This window comes from Stegodyphus dumicola, chromosome 9, assembly GCF_044657685.1.
Source record: "Stegodyphus dumicola isolate Sdum_Otavi_A_Nest chromosome 9, ASM4465768v1".
NCBI classification, from domain to species: Eukaryota; Metazoa; Arthropoda; class Arachnida; order Araneae; family Eresidae; genus Stegodyphus; species Stegodyphus dumicola.
Genome location: NC_140776.1, coordinates 128,820,226 through 128,832,476, shown reverse-complemented (window position 1 = coordinate 128,832,476; position 12,251 = coordinate 128,820,226). Strand labels below are relative to the sequence as shown.

Genomic DNA, 12,251 nt, shown 5'->3' with positions numbered 1-12,251 from the left:
TGTATTTAGAAGGTTAATGATTAAAACAATATATTTATTTTAGATGTGATCAAAGCCTTGTGCTTTTTTTTATATTCAGGTTTTTGATAATTTTTTGCACTTCTAATGGGGAGAGGGAAAAAGCATTCCAGTGCATTCCGGTAGTTGATCAAGGAATTCTCCGACCATTTTTTCCCTACATCAGGATCCAAATTGGGAATTTGGTCGGAAGGATTGCGTCATAACTGCAGTCATATCTTCTGCATGGATTTATGAAGTATTTAATGTCACTGGGAAGGTTTGATACCTGTAGAAGTATTTAATGTTACTATACTGGGAATACTGGGTTTGAGAGGATTTAGCTATTTTCCAAGTAAGATCTTCCATGCTATACAATAAATCATCCCACATGTCGCAGCACTAATCTGTAACAAAATTGATTAATTTCCCTGATTTTACTGTTTAGAATTCTTTCATGCGAAGGAGCTCACACTCTTCTCCAAGTTTTAGCTGCTGTGTTTTTTTTTCCTTTAATTTTGTTAAGTGTATAAATAGGCAAAGTTTGCAGCTGGGAAAATTTTGAGGGTCTAGTCGACATTCTTGTGATCCAGTTGTGGGGCGAGGATGTGTAAGTAGTTAAGGTTAAGGTTTGTTTGACGTGGCTTGGCTGTATGGATACGTAAAATTTTAAAAATCTGGTTGATGCAATCAACAAAAGTTGGAGAAGGTTTTCAAATTTACTAGCCAAATTATTTGATAACAAAGCCGTGTTAAAAATCGTTTCACTTCTATTATGTGGCTTTCTTCTCTGTTGAAATTTCTCATATGGAGAAATTTATTTCTGTTTCTATTCGTCAGGTCCTAAACTGGGATTCCTTGAGCAACTGGTAAGAGCAGGGAAAAGTATTCCTTGCTGGAGATAAGTATAACAACAAAAAATCAAGTATCAAAGTATGTAGCTTATTCCTACATCTTTTTTTTTCTCTTTTTCTTATCTGAAATGAAAATGTTTCTGTTTCTTGGGCATTTTTTGAAAACGTATCATTTATAAAATTTAAAGTTCCGCGTCAGCGCTACTATCAAGCTTCAGTGTCTCTAACAACTATTTGGTTAGAGCCTCAGGCAAATTTCTGCATTACTATTGTCATTACTAAAGATCTGAACTGCTGATACGAAAAATTTACATAAGGCCTTATGATTTATCGATTGTAATACCTACTACCTTCTTGGAACTTCTTTTCGCTTATTTGCAGTGGCTCAAATGTCTAAAATATTTCAATAAAATCTTATCAAGCACAGAACATTCGCAAAAATTATTACATTTGTTTAAGAAGAAAGAGGAAAGTTGCTGTGATATAGGGCTGTGATGTAGGCCTGGAATGTAAGTGTTCAGTTCATCCCAGCAAGGGCAAATCAGTAGCTCAATTTAAGATTATTTAATTGGCTGTCTTCAAAGGAATTTAGATACGTGAGTTTCAATCAGTTTCTCTATGAAAAAAACCTCATGAAAATATATTTTCTGATGACGTAGAGCTCAAATAATGTGCCAAGATTTAGGTACCAGCGGCGTAGTTAGGATGTGGCAAGGAGGGGGACATCTGTCCCCGGGCGTAGCATCCAGAGGGTGCCAAACTGATGCTACGAAATTTTAAAATGAAATATTTTCTATTATTGGCACATAGAAGAGGATGCTAAATCTTTAGTTGTTCCCGGGCGCTGAGAGCCCTAGCTACGGCTTTGTAAGGAACCTAAGAGAAAACTTGAAAATTTTTTATCCAATAGAATAGGCTTGGGATTTTCCATTGCTTTCATGGACAAGCAAAATTGGTGTTTCAATAATTTTCAGTTATTTAAAAGAATTTGGATGGATTTTCCACTCACAACAAATTGGAAGCTCTTTTGGTGTCCATGTCCCATTTCCGAGACAAAGTCTTCTCCAGGGGCCTATTAACCGAAAGCCAGTTTCGCATGTGTAAGTAGCAATGGTACCCCTCCGGATCGACTCTGTATTGAAAGTGACTGTAGAGCGGAATGTAGATCCAGGCAAACCGCATGACAGGACTGCAAAAAGAAGAGGGAAAATCTCAAACTTCTACTATGTTAAATGTATTATATAAATACTTAATTAAATAATACGGATAAATAAGGTGTTATTTTTTAATAATGTTTTTGAAATAATTTAATAATAGAGATTACCAACAAATTCTGTATACTGGCCTAGGCAGATTCTTTAGATTTCGTGTTCCAGATGGCAGCCATCTACCTTCTCGAATGAGAAACTTGAAAAAGCGTAAACAGACTTACAATATAATAAAGATTTCCTAGTTTACAGATGCTGTTCGCACATTTTTAGGTGATTTTTATTGTATTTACAGAAATATTTTGCTTAACGTTTTGTGTTTTAAATGTTCTGTTTGATAACTCTAAATAAACCCTCTTGTAGCATCGGAAAACATATTTTATCCCATTCCTCTTGAACAGCTTTCTAAAGTCCAAGGAGGGTTGTAGGTAAATGTTTGGACAACCCGCTTTTTAAAAGTCTTAAAAGCGCAAAAATCCTTGGGTCATTAGTAAATTTAGTAGAGATACGAGTGAAGGGTGTAGCTTGATACTCATTTCTTCTTTCATTTTTTTTTCCAAGAAATGAATAGTGATTTCGACGTCTGGGTGCTTGCTTTGTCTCGATGCAATTCTACTGATTGATGGCACTGTGAGTAAAGAGAGGGATTTCATGTTTGAAAATTGAGTATAAAATATGGTTTTGATAATATGTGGAGTTGACCTTAGCATATTTTTTCTATTTTAATTTGCCGTTATATGAAATACCAGCCGCCATCGTAAATTCCTTTGAAAAATTTCCTTTAGGTTCCTTGAACCACGTTTTAAGATTTTTTTCCTCCACTTTGATATTAATAAATGGATCTCTTCTTATTGCAGTCATTTAAATGCGCCCAATATTCATCTATTGTGACAATATTTTTTCACTTCTGACCGCATAAATGTTTCTTATAAGAGAAACTTGAACGTTTTTTCCCCTTTCTTGTTGAGAACATTATATATCGCAGCTTTAGGTATAAAAAAATAATGCTTTTCACAGCGTTTTTACTTCCTTGTACGAAGTAAATAGGAAGTATTGTAATCGCGAAAAGTTTCAGGCGGCATATTTCAATGAAAATATCCATTTTGACCGCTATCGAATGCAGTTTAACGATGTTTTTGCGGGATATCTGTACGTAAGAACATACTAAAATACTCTTTTCCTTCAAAAAAATTATAAAAATGCTTTAAAATTAATTCTGAAGAGAATTTTTCGTGGCGTCTGTACAAACGTATGTACGTACGTGCGTACGTACGTACGTATCTCGCATAACTCAAAAACGAGTAGCCTCAGAACGTTGAAATTTTGTATATAGGACTGCTATAACATGCAGATGTGCACCTCGTATTTTGGTTGCAATCGGCCGCACCAAACATATATAAATATATTTTTATATATATCCACTCTGTTACCCGGCTCAGTGATCTCAGTTTCTTTACTCTTATATGTTTGTAAATTGTACATTTTATGCTTTAAAAATGATTGTATTATGTTGTTTTTATCTTCCGGTTAAGGTTTTTATGCCTTTAGTAAATCTGCACGCAATATGTTTAGAATTATCAACAATTTTAAAGTTGTGTAAGTGCCGCTAAGCCTTTTTTTTATGGCAGCCATTGATGTTTACATTTGAAACAGGAGACTAGTGGATTTGTCGCCAATCTACAGAAACTTAGCTTCGCAACAACAAAGATAACGCATTCATTTATTATTGCGAAGTAAATCATGCTTAATTCTTTTTGGAATTTTTTCGAGGAAATAAATGCTTCAGATTTACTTCGTAATTTTTAATATAGATATTTTGAGTTTTTATGTATTTTTGCCTTCTCCCGAAGTGAGAACTGAATTAATTAAATGAGAAATACTCAATCGTCTGTGAAGAACTGTTTCTTTTTTGTTTTGTTTGCTTAATTTCTTTTATACATCATTCTAGCTTTATTACAGTATTTGAATGTAACATGTGGCAACGATTAGATAATTCTATTCTTTAAATGATATAAATTTTGTGCATTATGAGTTATAATATGAACGAAATATATAACTTAACTGTTATATAATTATTGGATTATATAACAGTTAATTTAGTTTCCGTTATATAATTATTATATAAGTTAACTGTTATATAATTATTAATACTGTTAAGTGAATCTAGCGCCAGGGTGTCGCTATGGTAAACAAATACTAGAGTGAATTTTAAAGAATGCATTTATTCTATTATGGTTTATGCGCTGTCGGCGAAGTAGATTTAATTCAATCCAATAAGTTTGAATGAAATGCAAGAAAAAATGCGTATAATTTAATATTCCGTACAAGGAAGTCATGTGGTGTACACATCAGATTTTCTCAGATTTATTATTACGCATCGTTTTCTTCGCACTTACGCCACATACAACTCAACAGCAACATCACAAAATCTTTGTCTTTTTATTATTAACTTTATTTATAAAATATCACGTTCTTCGCACTTACAGCACATAAAGTTCAATTCAACAACAAAATCATAAAATATTTCAAAATAGCGTATGTTTAGAATTTCCGATACAGAATTAAAATCTTCTATACATATTTTAATACTCGCTGTATTGTTTCGTTAAAAAACTAGCTTTCCTTAAAAACTAAACATATTTTTATATTCGCTATATTTATTTCTTTAAAATCTTTTCTTTTTATTTACCTAAAATAAAAAAAAAAAATTTATTTTTTATTTACCTAAAATAAAAAGAATACCTTATTTATCTAAAATAAAAAGAGTATAACAAATGTTGCTTTTTTTATGAAAACGAAAATAGAACAAATGTAATAAAGCAAATTCGAAAATAAAAATTCTGGCTTCCAGGTGCACATGTTTGGGTAGAGGGCTACGTTATTCGGAATTTGAGGCTCTAGGTTCCGTTATTTTTTCATAGTGCGAGGAACGTACATACAGACATGCAGATTCTTCATGGTTTAATTTCTTAAAAAATAATACAGGAGGATAATATTTGGTTGCAACAATTTGTAAAGAATCACGCCGTTTATAGTGAACAATGCAAAATCCCATATTGAGACTAACAGGCCTTTCTGAGCTAATAAAATTAAATCGAAAATATATTTGCAGTATTATTAGTCCAAAGGTGCTTTGTCCCTGAAGGACTATTGTTTTAGTTTTGCGATTTTGCGTTGAAAACTTTAAAAAGCTGTAGCACTTTTCAAATCGTTGCCACCAAATACTATCGCCCTGTATTATATTTGAAGAAATTAAATAATCAAGAATCTGCATAAATGTATGTAAGTTTCTCGCATTGTTATAAGGCAACGGTACCTAAAGCCATCCAATTTTGAATGACGTAATCCTACTGCGAATATTGACATGTGGAAGCCCAAATTTAAAATTTTAAAATTTGGAATTTGTTTTATTATCGGTTTCATATTTTGTGAAATTTTAACGAACTTTTGATTAACAAACTCAACGATTTAAAAGCGAGCAATTTCAAGACTCTACGGGGGGGGAAGGGGAACCTATTTATCTGCAGCGCGCATCGGAAATTCTAAAGATATGCTCATTTTAAAGTTATTTTGCGGCTTTGCTGTTGAAATGAATTTTATGGTTTAAGTACAAAGAACATAATATTTAATAAATGAAGGTAACTCACAAAACATTAAAAAAAGTCCCTTTGGACGTAATTTAAAATCTGAAACCTTTCTGAATTTTTTATATGAAATCATATTCCAGCAAGATAAGTTGCTATAAAAAAGTGTTACGCAGTTGAAACTCTGACTTTTCTCTTATTTATAGAAGGGTATATAAAAACGCAGAAAGTTTTACAAATGAAATAAGGGATACTTCCTGATCGGCTAAATTGGAAATACAGTTGCTGAATCCTTAAGTTTCAACTGATAACAAAACTGTTGAGGATGTTCACAGAACGGACTTAGTTGTTTCAAAGTCCCAGAAGCCTGTCCCCTTTCATACATGCATCGTTTGAATCACGAATCTTGTTAAACTGCATACTTATGAAACTTTTAGCAGAATCAGAATTAATAAAATTTTCAGGATTTGGGAGGGCAGTCATTGCTTTATTTTCCAGAAAATGTACCCTTCCATTTCTCCTGTGCTCCAAAATGTGTTGGCATACACTATTCAGTATAGTATTCAAAAGATGTTGACACTCATAAATACGTCTTGAGGCGCCGCAAGTTCTGTTGATGACAAAAATCTGATGGATAGTCCTAGAATCTGTGAGGAGAGGATGACAGCTTTGGAGAAAGAGGCCCTACGACAGCTTTCTTGTTTCAAGGTCATATGAACTACTTTCAGTTCGCCATCAAAATTTGTGGTATTAACACTGATAGCTGTAAAAAAAGAAAATGTTTACTGCGTGTATTAGCTTCAGCGCCTGTGTCCCTGTCCTTCCTTTAATCAAATATAATAGATTCGATTAAGACATAAGGGTTTTACATTTTTGCAGATTTCATTTTCTATAGATGTAAACTTAATAACTTTAACTAAACCTCATCGAATCCAACTGTCTGCATGTGTTGTTAAAATAAAATTACACTGACAGACATTGTTGATGAAACTCAATACTTAAATCTTCTATCGTTTCTTTGTTGTGTTTTCCGGAGCCAAAACGATAATTAGACGTGCAGATTAATGCAAACAAGATGCCTATTTTACGGCACAGGAAAAAGCAGAAACTAAAAATTTATTCATGAAACTAAATACATCAGTTTTAAAAACTAAAATCATCATGCAACTATTTAATACCGGAGTACTATGAGTACATCAGTTTTAAAATTTATTAACGGTTTACTTCTGTTCTGTTTAGCATAATTTCTTGCTATCAAACTTGTAATGCGATCAAATTATTACAGAAAAAGTCATTCGAGTGCTCACTAAAGTTAATATTTATATGATTAAATAGCGAAGAATCCCGTATGCATGTTTCTCGCATTGCGGGAAAACGTCGCAACTTAAAGAGTCCCACAGTTTAGTACACTTAGCCTAACAGTCTAACATGTGCACCTCATCAAGTTTTGTTTATTATTTAATTTATATTTATACGAACTTAATGAAATTCTTATTAAGAAATTTTTGCCACTGCTTGAAGATGCACATTTGTATCTTCCGCGCCCCAAGTGTGTAAAATATTTATCCTTAAATTTTAATAAATAAATTCGGGTCTTAGAAGCATTATGTCGCCACTGGCCGGCAATAAAATACTTTTACCTTCTACTCACCGGTGTTTCTTTTTTATAGTCTTATTATTTTTAAAAAGGCGAATTCTTCTTCGAGGATATTGTATTAAAATTTGAAGACTTGTGAAGTATTCGAGGTAATTTAATTTGAAGTGAGAACTTCTTGTAAAAGTCTTCTTTCTTCTTCTAAAATATACTGCATATGCTTTTCAAAATTTAGTTATGTCTTGAAAAGGACAGTACAACATTTGTTCACATCTAATTTTATCTTCCAGACTTTACATCACAATGACAATGTTAATATGGTCTTTGAGCTTATTTACATCATGTTGTGGATTTCATTTGGAAGATTTGTGTTATTGATGTAAACTTCCAGTTTACTTAAGGTTGACAAATTGTTGACAAATGCCTACATGTTCTTTTAACATGGGAAAATTGAGTTACATGGAATTTTATAAAAAATTCTAGTTAAGTGCTGAAAAGCGGTCTGCTGCTACACAGACTCTATCTACGAAATTGGGTGGAATTTTTTAAAAACATACCATACAGTCAAAAGTCTTTAATCCAGACTCCATAATCCGGAATGATCTATAATCCGGACCTCAAATCTACAAACTTTCTGCGCATGCGTCAACGCATTAATACGTTGACGCATACGCGTTTAATGTATAACGGACGGTATAAGTTAAGCTCTAATTATCTATTTCAGTTAATGTTGCAGATTGCGTTATTCCTTAATCTTCTAATTGGCTCCGGCTTATTATTTTTTGCAGACTGTTAGAGCAATTTTATAAAAGTAAGCTTGAACTTTCGATTATGTCAAAAAGAATTTCCGATTTTGAAGCTACCAAAGGATTTACAAAGCGAAAGCATGTTTCGATGTCCATCAAACAAAAAGTGGAATTGCTGCAAAAAATGGATAAAGACATATTCTTTGATTCTCTAATCATTCCGAAATATGTTTATCAATTTTAAGCTGCTCTCCGGGGGTGGGGGCAAACGACGCGGCGCGCAATGAACTGGAAGTTGATCTGTCAGCACTACCCTTATCTTCAGGGCAGATGTTTTTATTTTATTCGGCTTATAACTCCTTACTAAATGTAGTATTTCATCTCGATGTACTCCATCTTTGATATGATTTTTAAATCAAATTCCTCGTCGTTATAAATATCGCGAATACACATCAAATAGTTTTCTGGTTGAAATTTTCTAATTTCGACTATGCGTAATGTATGCTTTACGCATGCGTGCGTTGAAAGAAATGTTTAATAAAGTAAACAAATAAATATTAATTTTTTTTTGTAAATTTTGATACCCTTTAGATCATAATTGCTCTTTATTTCATAAATTACGGTTTCATATTTTTAATTTTACAATTTCTGCATGCCATCTTACCAGATTTAAACTGATGATCTATAATCCGGAAAAACCGATAATCCGGAATCGCCGAAGTCCCGACGAGTCCGAATGAAAGACTTTTGACTGTATCATATTTCATCTTCATTTTAAAATCCTTCGCCTTCAATTGCTTTTGGAATTTGTAAGACTTCTTTGACTTCATTTTCAGTCGAGGGAAATCTTTAAACTGTTAATAACCTCTGGCGAGAGCTAATTCTAACAAGCATTCATAGCTGACGAATGACCGTTAAACTGCGTATAAACGAAATTCTAGCATTGAGTAAATTAAATGAAAGCAATTAAGATAACGCGTGCATGCGAAATCGTGTTGGACAAATAGTCCTTCAGCCAGTGTTTACTGTTATAAAAATAGCAACACTTTTGATTTATTACAAAAAAATCCTACATTTTTAAGAAGTTATGCTAGTTGGACCCAATAAAATTATACTAACTAGAAAGTCATAATATACTCTTCTCTTTTATAATAAAGAGTCTCTTTTATAATAAATAAGTCATAATACACTCTTCTCTTTTATAATAACTATTTTAATCGGCTGGTCGCACAAGCAACTAATGTGCTATATCATAAACTGAGTAAATCGAAATTTTGTGGGTAAGGGGAAAAACAAACTATCTTTTTAAAAATTTATTACTTTATTTATAATCAGCTTTCGGCTATCTTATTGATCAAATAATTATTACTCTCTCAGCTTTATAACAATTACAGACATACTTGTTATTCAAATATTTTGGAACGCTTGAAAATAAGTGACAGAGATCGTAAATTTGTATCTGGTTGCTGTAATGCTTTCTAATAATTTCAGACTAATTACTAACAAATATAACTGTAGTATACTTTAGAAAGCAGTTTGCTCGTATATACTTTACAGCAAAAATTATTACTTCCCTCTCACTAAATTTTATGAAACACTCTTCAGGAAACTAATTTCTTAGAAACTTTATACTTGCCAACTGAATTTCCAAAAAACCTACAAACCTACAGCTAAAGCTTTTCGGTAGAGAGAGGAGGCAGAATAGATTGCTCAAGATTTTTTTAGTCATTATTATAACATTAAAAAATTCTTGATTACAAGTCACAGATTAAAAAATTCTAGCACATAAAAGGAAATAAAGAAGTACAAATGAAAATAAATAGAAAATAAAATTGAAAAAAAATATATAGCAAATATAAATATAAATAGAAAATAAAAAGGCACAATTCTTGAACAATACTTGACTGAAAACCATACACGTAATGTCACAAAAACAAAAGCATAATTCGAAATATGTAGTTAATGACCAGCACTTGAAAAAAAAAAGTATAATTTGAATCATGTAATTCAGTTTCAGAGAGCACTGCAGAATTAAAAGGAAACATTTATCTCAACTAGCACGTAAGATATATAGAACGTTACAAAGTTAAATAAAAATCTCAAAAGTAATAAAACATTATGGCCCAGCTGAACGACTTTGAAATAAGAAATGCTAAGGGAAAAAATGAAAGCTACTAAATAAAGATAAAGAAAAATTCTTAAAAGTAATCATCGAAACCGGTGGTAAAACAGGATACTTTTCAGGTAAGAAATACTAACGAGGAAGTAAAAAAAGAAAAAAGAAAGAAATATTTTTTAAAAAGTCTGAAAGCTTTTCAGGTTTTAAATTACGTTCAAAGGGGTGTTTTTTTCCCATTTACACACACCTTTAGAGAGCATTTGGGCTAACGTCCCTTTGGGCTGAATCTGTTTAAAAGCATAACTTCAGAATTTTCGATAGACAGTCTCGCGCGCTGGAGATAATTTTTTTTTTCGTACAATATTGCCATTGGTCGCTTTGAAATAGTTGAGTTTCTTAATCAAAAATTCATAAATGCTTTACAAAATATGAAATAGGTAACAAAAGAAATTCCAAATTTGGGCTTCCAGATGCCCATATTCGGGTGGAGGCGTACGTTATTGAAAATTTGATGGCTCTAGGTACCGTCGTCTTTTGACAATGCGAGAAACATACATAAATTTATGTAAATTTTTCATTATTTAATTTCTTTAAATATAATGCAGCGTTTATAGTAAAAGGACGCAAAATGCTGTTTCGAGACTAATAGTCCTTCTAGACTAAAAAAACTCCATTTGGGCTAAAAAGAAAGGTATTAAAAAATTAAAGATAAAGAAAATTGTCAAAAATAATTAAAAGTTGTGATCAAACAAGATACCTTTGAAATAAGAAATGTTTAGGAAAAAATAAAAGCGTGCAAATAAATTACAATCATATCTCAATATCTCTGTTTGAACGATAGTTATATTGGGTATTTAATTAAATAATAAATTTTAATGTATGAATACAAAATAGCCTAATTTTGATATTCAGATACATATACGAAAATTACTTTTTATGATTATTTGTTGTTAGCTTGATAAATTTAAGTTTTGACTATAGATTTCGATACATTAGGATGTTCTTCGTTGCCAAAGAATAATTTATGCATAATGTATTATGAATAAATAAATACTAAAATTTGAATAATTATACCATTTCTCTATTAAAAAAATTGTCTTACTTTCTTTTGGGTTTGTTACTGTTTTTCCATTAACAGCAATTATCAGCGTCAAAATTAGTTCTAGTACAAGTTGAACCATCTTGTTACGTTATGAAGCAAAGCGAAGCTACAGAATATCAACGCTTCATAAAAAACTTAACCAGCTGTTATTTTATGTATATGGAAGCAAGATTTTATTTTTCTAATTGTTTCGATCAAATGAAACAGATCTTTTCCCCGCCCATTCGAATTGTTTTTATTTGTTCACAAAGAGCATTGTATGTAACGAAATCGAATATTAACATAGAAATTTATCAGCAGCTGCTGATTTGGCTGTCAATCAGTATATGTTCAGGTTTTTCTTTCAACACAAAAGTGCAACTTATAATATAATGACACGTAATAACCGCATTCTAAATTTGGCTTTTAGGGTAACAATTAGGTACAATAAGAAGGATTATGAAAGCTGTAAAAATATGAATGAATAAATTTATATAACTTTCAGTTATCAAATTTCAAAGGAATATCCATTTTGACAGTTTACCGAACCTATTTTTATTGGTTTTCCATTATGCTTGTAGGTACGGACAGAATAAAGGACTTTTTTCCCAAAATATATTGTAAAAAATGCATCCAGAATATATTTTTTTCGTGATGTCTGTATGTACATGCGTACGTATGTATGTGTCTCACATAACTCAGAAATGATTAACCATAGAACATTGAAATTTTGTGTATGTGACTGCTAATCTAGTATAGTGTAATTTTGTGTATATGAGTGCAATATCTAGTTTGCAGTGGACAGTACTAATATACAAGTACTATACATCTACCTCTCTTACTTGGCTTAAAAGTTACATTATGAAGTCGCTAGGCTATACTTAATTTCATTACAGTTACTTCATAAATTATCTTTGATTTAATCCAAACCTGTGTGCTTCTGTAAACAGGAGTTAGTGCCGACTGTTAAACTTTATTTAAACTAAATAAAGGGTCCTTTACACCCTTTCCCTGTCTAAGTGGTACTTGCAAGCCATGGTGATAATTCACCAGTTGTTTATAAAAGTT

General features: G+C 31.8%; 1 protein-coding gene across 3 annotated transcripts in view; it reads right to left on the bottom strand.

The window, feature by feature from the left end:
- LOC118198067 (sushi, von Willebrand factor type A, EGF and pentraxin domain-containing protein 1-like) overlaps positions 1-11,338 on the bottom strand; it is a 187,200-nt gene extending 175,862 nt beyond the window's left edge. For 2 of the 3 annotated variants that reach the window (XM_085824096.1, XM_085824098.1), the window contains exons 1-2: positions 11,205-11,338; positions 1,861-2,040 (exon numbers count right to left, since the gene is read on the bottom strand). In XM_085824096.1, the coding sequence (XP_085680222.1) occupies positions 1,861-2,040; positions 11,205-11,283 (259 nt within the window). In that variant the 5' untranslated portion in view covers positions 11,284-11,338. The remainder of the gene's footprint in view (positions 1-1,860; positions 2,041-11,204) is intronic. The other variant, XM_085824097.1, reaches the window with a different exon arrangement.
- Between the last annotated feature and the right edge of the window lie 913 nt (positions 11,339-12,251).